The 8507-nt window shown below is 58.6% G+C and overlaps 1 protein-coding gene across 1 annotated transcript; it reads left to right on the top strand.

Moving 5' to 3' along the window:
- Nucleotides 1-2990: 2990 nt before the first annotated feature.
- On the top strand, nucleotides 2991-7551 carry Sphk1 (sphingosine kinase 1). The gene is made up of 6 exons (XM_013506023.1): nucleotides 2991-3679; nucleotides 5169-5375; nucleotides 5703-5858; nucleotides 5940-6034; nucleotides 6113-6228; nucleotides 6502-7551. Exons 2-6 carry the CDS (start codon nucleotides 5366-5368, stop codon nucleotides 7271-7273), a joined length of 1149 nt encoding a protein of 382 aa, XP_013361477.1. The 5' UTR covers nucleotides 2991-3679; nucleotides 5169-5365; the 3' UTR covers nucleotides 7274-7551.
- The last annotated feature ends 956 nt before the right edge of the window (nucleotides 7552-8507 follow it).

The following is an 8507-nucleotide window of genomic DNA, read 5'->3' as shown; positions in this document are numbered from 1 at the left end:
TCACAAATGCTCATTTAGGGGAAAGCAAGGTCCTGGTTTGTGTTTGCTTGGGTAGATCTGGGGAAAGGGAGTTGGAAAAGAAGATTCTGGAAGAGAAGGTTCTGGAGCCAAGTTAGATTCCCAGGCTATTTCCCTACCATCTGTGGTTGGCAAAATAACGGCCCCTAAAGATGTCCATGTTATAACCCTGGAACCTGCAGATATGTTACCTTATAGGGCAAAAGGGATTTTTGGGAGTGATTAAGGACTTTGAGCGCTAGGGATATAGTTCAGTGGTACAAGTGTCTGCTTGATGAGCACAAGGTCCTGAGTTTGATTCCCGGTACCAAAAAAAAAAAGGCTTTTTGAGATGGGAGATTACCCTAGGTTATCTGTATGGGGCCAGTGCAATCTCAGGCTCCCTGTAGAATAGAGGCAGGAGATTTGACAGCTGGAAACTGAAGCCAGCAGAGATAAGATTTGAAGATGCTACTCAATACTTGGCTGGTTTTGCAAGCGATGGAAGGGGTCCTGAGCCAATGAGTGCAGGTGGTCCCTACAAGCTAGAAAAGGCCAGGTTACACAGCCCCTCAGCTCCACTGCAGACTTCAGATCTCCAGAAATGTAAGATAATATGTTTGTGATGCTTTAAATCTGTACAGAAATAGGTGCCTAATACAACATCCAATGAAAAACCCAGCTCTTCTTCCAAGGACTGGGGAATAAACCCATCTGCTCAGGAAGCTGAAGATGCCATAAGCCAAGGTAGAATCCAGGATCTGAAGGTCAAGGTAGCCAGAACAGTGGGGGAGTCTGGCTGCAAATACAAACAAGTCTTCCCAACAGACTGCACCCCAGCAAAACTTGGAGGAGGGTAGCCCTGGCTTCCTAACACCCACTTCCTGTCACACAGGATCACATATGCACACCGAGTCCATTTTCCCATGAAAACATGAAACAGTGATTCATGGTAAGTTCCTAAAAATGTATTGGTTTCCCCTCCCATTTACACTGAGAAAGAACATGTCCATAGATGGTAATGCTGCCAGGTGTGGTGTGCCATGTCTGTAATCCCAGCACTCAGGAGGATGAGGTAGGAGTGATCGTTGAGGGTTCAAAGCCAGCCTGGGCTACATAGTGAGTTCAAGGCCAGGCTGAACTACAAAGTGAGACTCTGTCTCAAAACAAAACAAAACAACAACAACAACAGCAACAACACAGTAATGCAGAACACATCTAAATCTAAACAACAAATCTTGGCTAGAGCTATGATTAACATTCATAAGCCTCTGGGTTCAATCTAGCGTGCACACATGCACTCTCCTCTCTTCCTTCTCTCTCCTTCTCCCCTCCCCCCACTCTCTCTGTGCAGTGGCACCTACCTGTAATCCCAGCATTCTGGGAGGTTGGGGCAGGGGAATGCAAATTGAACCCAGCCCAGGCAATTATCGATTTAGCAAGACTCTGTCTCAAAATAAAAAAATAAAAAAGGGCTGGAGTTGTAGCTCAGTGTGAAGGTCCTTTTTTTTGGTCGCCAGGACCACAAAAAAGAAAAAGAAGAGAATGTTCTGGAAGTAATGACCCTGAATTGTAGCCAGGGTTGACAGGCCTGAAGGTTGGTGAGAGGCAGTGGAAGGCAGAGACTAAAGGCTCAGCAGAGACCCCAGCCTCAGCAAGAATACCAGCAAGGGGTCAGCCCGCACAGGCCCAGAGTAGACGCCATTCAGAGCAACAGAAACCCGGGCAAAAGCTACTGGAGTCATAGAATTCTCCATGGCCCATCTGCTCCCGGGGACTTCTGGGTAGGGTGTGGCAGCCCCAGCACCTGGCATGGCCAACCCAGATGCAGTATGCAGGGAGCTCTCAGAATGGGAAGTCACACCTAGGGCGCCCTAGAACAACAGGGAGGCTGTGGCAGGACTTGGCCTCCCACACTGGGGGTTTGCTTCTTGGACTCCACCGGAGAACGAGGGGTCTGTTTTGGGGGAGATCCGCACCTCTCTGGATTTGTGTTCCCATGTATCAAAAGCAAAGCAGCGTCTTGCTCTTGTTCCATCCTGTCGCTTGGCCTGGGATACACCTGGGTAAGATTTTGGAAATAGGATAATGTTTTTTAGGCAAAGAACAAGGGAAAGGGCTCTGCAAAACTCAGCCAGGATGGGGGAGGCGACTGACAAGATGAGGACAGAGCCAGAGGCCGTGGAGGTAAGGGGGCCAAGGGGTGAGGGGGCAGTCAGGACAGAGGAGGCATTGTGCACACCGGAACAAGGGCCAGAGGGCTCTGATCTTTGCCTCCCCGCCACTGGGACTTCCGCGCTGGGAAGGGAGGGGGCGCAGGCCGAGGGATAAAGAGCCCACATGCGGCCCCACCTTCCCTCACCAACTGTTTCCAGTCAATTCCGCCCCTGCCAGCTCCACAGACTCAAGGCCTCCAGCCTGGGGCCCTGAGAGAAAAAGGGGAACCCTGCCCCAGGCAAGCGTCGTAAACTCACGCACAAGGATTTCGTCCCTGTGCCTCAGTTTCCCCTCTTCAACCTTAGCGACGCTGGCTTTTCAGGCCAGACTGGAAATGTCCTCCCGAGCCGAACCGGGATGCGGAAGGCGGTGGTGCGGCTGGCCGGCCGGTTTCCGCAGCCAACCCCCTCCAAGGCTGAGATCTTGGGGTGCACACTGCCTCCTACTCGCGGCTTCTACGAGCCAAAGTCTGGACCCGGAGTGGACATGGAGAGAGAGCCGGGCAGAAGGGAGAGGCGGGCAGATCTGGCCAGTGGTTCCCGCACAGAGCTGCCTCCCGCGCCGCCGCTCGCCTCCCCGCTGCGCGTGACCGCGGCGCTGCTGCTGCCTGGCTGCCCCTCCCCCGCCCGCAAAGGGTGGGGGTGTCGGGGGCGGCGGGACGCAGGACTGGATCCCAGCGGACCTGCGCCGCGGCTCTGGGATGGGTGACGATGCCCCTGTCCCCTCCCCTCCTCCATCTCTTGTTTCCGGGAGTTTCTCCATTCGCGAGCGCGTCGCTGAGTCACCATCTACGAGCGCGCACGGGACGCTCCGCACCCGCCGGTCCAGGGCTGGAGAGTCCCAGGCTACGCGTCCCCTTGTCCGCCCGGGGACCTCCAAAAGGTGGGAATGAGGCCAGCCCACCGGGTCCTCTGGATGAGAAGAAACCACCGAGGCTAACTGGCTCCGCGCTGCTCCGGGACCCGGCTCTTCTCGACCGGACAAAGCGATGAGCAGAGAAGGGTGTGGGGGGCGGGTGGGCGCCGATGTGAGAGCGTGAGCCCCCTGGAGCCGGGCCGGGACCTCTTCAGCCTCCTTCAGGGGTTATTTTTTTCTAAATCTTGCCCTACTTGGTCAGGTCACCTACTCGGCCTTGGCAACTTCTTTCTTTCAGTCTACGCAAATAACCTTCCAGGGATTTAACTCCAGTTGGTCGCGGATACGTTCAGGTCACTTACCTTGAAATGCAGCGCGCTTGCGCGCGCACGCACACATACACATACACACTCAGACACACGCGTCCCTGTTCGCCTCCGCTTTTCCCGCGGAACCAGCGGGAGGGGCTGGGGCGACGGGACCACGCCCTCCATGCTGCTCTCTCCAATATCGGCCGGGACCCCTAGGCCCGTCCACTCTGCCAGACTCCTCTCCAGCGGGCGGAAAGCGCAGATCTGATCGCCCGCTGCAAGCAGCTTCTCTGGTCCAGGTGAGCTTCGACAATGCACCCTGGGGAAAAGATCCAACTTTTAAGGTTGCTGACAAATCTTCGTCCTCCCTATCTAGTACTCAGGCTCGGGGCCCGCAGCCAGTCCAGCCCTGCCTGGTACGGGGCTCCAGGCTCCCTCGGGCTTAGTGATGAGCTGATCAGGAAACGAAAAATAACCCTTGGCGGGAGAGCAAGGGAGGAAGAGAGGGGAGCCCGTGCAGGGAGGCGGGGTGGGGCACGACACCTCCCGGCCTGGAGGAGGGGTGGGCGCCGGGCGGGGTATGGGCTTCGAATTCTGCTGGGTTGGGGCAGGCGCCCTGCTTCGTGGCTGCTAGCAGCGCAGGGAGCTGCTAGGTCGCGACGTCTGGGTGCAGTTCTGGATCTTGCCCGAGCACAAAGCCACGCACGGCCAGTGTCCGCGCGGAAGTCCGCACCGAGGGAAGCTTGCACAAGGTCTGCTCCTCCTCCGGTGCTGGTTGCTCATCTTCGTGCGCCTGGAATTCTGCGTCCCGGGCGCGCCGTTCCCGGGATTCACGGCCTCGGCTTTTTTCCCCTCGCCGAGCGTAGGCGAACCGCAGGCGGGGGACAGTGCCGGGGACGCCCGGGGAAGCTAGGGGTGGGAGACCTAGGTCTCGCCGAGCGCAGGTCCCTTCCCCGCAGGTCCCTTCCCCGCCGGAAGAAGGCGGGGCGGGGCCAGCTGGCCCCCAGGCACAGTGCCCTCCCCGCTCCGCCGCGCCACAAAGTTGCGAAAAGTTCGAGGCCGGAGGCAGCAAGGCTTGGGATTCTGTGCCAGCTGGCGCTTCAGTTGTCCCTCAGTAGTGGGGCTGAGTCCGGGATTAGGAAGCTGCGTTCCGCCCCAGGCCACTGTAGGGAATGGCGTGGGCGCAACAGCCAGCCAGTCCCCTTGAGAAGGGCTGCGCTCGCTGCCCTCCCGGGACTGGTGGCTCTTGGGCGGCCCACAGGAGAGAGCTGGGCCACGCACCGTGCAGCTTCCTGTCCACTTGCGGCGAGTGTCCCTGAGGAGTGCGCAGCAGCCCCAGCAGCTCTGAATCCGGCGCTGGGAAGGAGGCGACGCGGCTGACTGCGGCCGGGATCCTCACCCCGAACTTCGTGCCTTGTGTTGTCAGCTCAGATTCTGGGATAAAAATCAGGACTCCACTCCCCTGGCAGCCTCACAGGGTGAGGAGATCCTCAGGCGGACCGAGCCACTGGGCCCTGACTCATCTATCGGGCCAGAGTGCGAAACTCAAAGAGGAAAGTCCCCAGAAAGATACCCTTCGTCTTAGAAGTGTGGGGCTCAGTCCTGTGGTGGCACTGGACCTCGGCTCTCTGGGCCTTTCAGAAAGCTAGGTCCCGGACCCGCGGGCTTATGCCAATTCAGCAGCGCGCAACTGCCCGCGCGAGGCTTGGGGATCTGGCCGTGCCCTCACCCTATGCTCAGGAGCCGTGGCCCGGGACTCCGCCAGCGCTGTCCCCTCCTATCTCTCAGATCTGGACGCCGCAGGGAATGACGCGGGTGTCCCCCGAGCCCCAGCTCTGGGCGGGGAGGGCGAGCCCCACAACCAGCCCCGCGATGCCCTCCTGCGCCGAACCGATAAGGAGCTGAGGACAGAATCCGCTGTCACGGAGGGCAGCTCCCTGACAGCGCCGGGGACCCCCTGGCCGCGGGAGCTGCAGGGCAAGGCCATGGATCCAGGTTTGTGGGGACCTAACTGGGAAGGGCTGTAGGGGATCCGCTCTCCCTCTCCAAAAAATGATAGACTGCCAAAAGAGAGGGGCTAGGGACACAGAAGAGAAACACTTTTCCCCATGAGGCCAAAAGCCGGCCGGGCCTGAGCCAAGGAAATGGGGTGTCAGGGGCGCCGTGCCCCACCCGGGATTTCCTCTCGGAGGCCGCTTCCTCCAGCTGGGTTCCCTATCAGGTGCTGCAGGAGCCACGCTTTCAGCCCCAGTGCCACTGCTGCGCTCTTCAGCCCCCAGTGGCCAGTTGGGGACGCGACTCTCTCGGGTTTGTTTTTCACAGCGGGCGGCAGCGCCCAGGGCTCGCTCCCGCGCCCCTGCCGCGTACTGGTGTTGCTGAACCCGCGCGGCGGCAAGGGCAAGGCGCTGCAGCAGTTCCAGAGGCTTGTGCAGCCCCTTCTGGCCGAAGCCGAAGTCTCCTTCAAGCTGATGGTCACTGGTGAGTACGCCCCCTTCTGGGCGAGGGTGTATGCATTCCCTGGGCGGAACCCGGCCCTGAGAGTTGCAAGCCTCCCATCAGAGCGACAGAACCACGCGCGGGAGCTGGTGAGGGCGGAGGAGCTGGGCCGCTGGGACGCGCTGGTGATCATGTCTGGGGACGGGCTGATACATGAGGTGAGATTTGAGCTAGAGACCATCCAGGGGCGGGGCAGGGTGGTGCTGCCTGAACTGAGGCCGCTCCTGCCCCGACAGGTGGTGAATGGACTTATGGACAGGCCAGACTGGGAGACTGCCATCCAGAAGCCCCTGTGCAGCCTCCCAGGAGGCTCTGGGAACGCGCTGGCAGCTTCCCTGAATCACTATGCTGGGTGAGAGTCCAGGGCCTCTGTGCCGTCTGTGTGCCCCTACTGCCAGGTTTTCTTTTCTAAGTTGCTATCGGCTGAGTTAGTGTCCATTCTCTTTTCTTCTGGATGTCATTTCTAGGGTGCTTTCTTGGTGGCCCCGGCTGGCTCCAGCCACTTGCTGTCACTGTCCTGGACAGCTGTGTAGGGACCACACAGTTTTGCTTGCTCCCGCTCCCCAGGAGGAGGAAGGGGAGGATGGCTGGGGGCCTCCTGCCCCATGTGACTTTTCTCCTGCAGCTATGAGCAGGTGACTAATGAAGATCTCCTGACCAACTGCACACTGCTGCTATGCCGCCGACTCCTAGAGCCCATGAACCTTCTGTCCCTGCATGCGGCCCCGGGGATTCGCCTCTTCTCTGTGCTCAGCCTGGCCTGGGGCATGGTGGCTGATGTGGACGTGGAGAGTGAGAAGTATCGGTGCCTGGGGGAGAAGCGCTTCACTGTGGGCACCTTCTTTCGCTTGGTGAACCTGCGCACCTACCGGGGCCAACTGGCCTACCTCCCCATAGGAAGTGCTGTCTCCAGTAAGACGCCCGCTTCCCCTGTGCTGCCGCAGGGCGGCCCTGTGGACTCACACCTTGCTCCCCTGGAGGAACCAGTGCCCTCTCACTGGACTGTGGTGCCCGAGCAGGAGTTTGTGCTGGTGCTGGCACTGCTGCACACTCACATGAGCAGCAAGATGTTCACCGCGCCCATGGGCCGATGTGCGGCTGGTGTTATGCATCTGTTCTACGTGCGCGCAGGGGTATCGAGGACCATGCTGTTGCGCCTCTTCCTAGCCATGGAGAACGGGAGGCACATGGAGTGTGACTGCCCGTACTTGGTATACGTGCCTGTGGTTGCCTTTCGCCTGGAGTGCAAGGATGGGAGGGGTGTGTTTTCTGTGGACGGGGAGTTATTGATCACTGAGGCTGTGCAGGGCCAGGTGCAACCTGACTACCTCTGGATGGTCAGTGGTGGCAGGGAGTCTCCACCCCCCCAGGAGCCCCAGCAGAAGCCACCCCCATAAAAGCCCTTATAGACCCTATGGGCCCTGCAGTGCCTTTGTCTGCTGGCGTAGGCTGAGATCAGGGCTCTTCCCACCCTGGATGGAAGGGCCTGTCCAAGCTCACCTGGCGGTGATGGGGACTCTTCTGAAGAAGGTGAAAAGGTGGGGGAGACTCTGCTTTGGGAGGACCAGAGGCCAGAATGGAGCCCCGGGCAAGAGCCCCACTGACTGGGCTAGCTGCTTGTGGAAGGCAGTCGCGTTTGTTCCATGAATCAAATTCGAATAAAGTGATGATCCTAGCCTGCTGATCCTGTCCTGGGGAGGGGGTGAGGTGCTGCTCCAGCTGGGGCCTTAGCATTGTGTCGCAGATGACTGATGGTGCCACTGTACTGGGTGATGCATTGCAGTAGCTTGGTGGTGGGCACAAAGCATTCCTATGCACTGATGCTCAGGCCACCTTCAGCCCAAAGAGGCCCCCAAGCCTGGCAGTCCGCCTGAACCCACACCCAGGAAGGCCATGGCTCTGTGCTCCTGTCTGACCTTTGGTCACACAACCAGCTGCTGAGCATGGCTGCAGCTTCGTGTGGACTGAGCAGGAAAAGACAACACCTGAGTTAAAAGCAATAGGGAAACTGGCAAGGAGCGAGGGACGGATTTCAGCAGTGAAAATGGCAGGTGGCTGTTTTCTTAGGGAACACCAGCTCCTCCAGGCCTACTCAGCAGCCTCGCCCTTAATCACATTCTGTACAGCAGCACTGGGCAGAAGTTCAAAGCAGCAGGGAGGGGTAGATGCCAGTCTTCCGGAGCAACCACGTGGGCTTCCAGCTCAGGAGAGTGACACCTGCCCGCCACAGGGACTGTGAAGTCAGCTCCCCAGAGTCCGGAATTGGCGGAATGGGTCAGGCCGGCTGCTGGGAACACAGCTGTTTGGAGGCAGACACTGCTATCACTTGGCTTCTGAGGAATACTGTTCAAGGAAGGAACATCACCCAGCCCGGAGGCAAGAGGACTGACCCATCCAAAGTCTGACCCTACCTACCAGCCCTGGGATTCTGACCGGAGATGTCAAAGGCATTCAGCCAGGGAGACTCCCAGACCCACTGTCACAAGCCTTCCCTGGGGAGGGGGACCATGAGGGACACTGGCACATGAGGAAGAAAGGCAAGAGAGCCCAGATGAACGGCAGAGGCAGGTTTAATGGTGTCACCTTGTCTTGTTAATGAGCCAACCAAAAAAAAAAAAAAAAAAAAAAAAA

The sequence above is a fragment of the Chinchilla lanigera genome, unplaced genomic scaffold, assembly GCF_000276665.1.
Source record: "Chinchilla lanigera isolate Chin_1 unplaced genomic scaffold, ChiLan1.0 scaffold00105, whole genome shotgun sequence".
In the NCBI taxonomy this organism is placed as follows: Eukaryota; Metazoa; Chordata; class Mammalia; order Rodentia; family Chinchillidae; genus Chinchilla; species Chinchilla lanigera.
The sequence above is the reverse complement of the archived record's forward strand: the minus strand, read 5'-3'. Positions and strand labels throughout refer to the sequence as shown.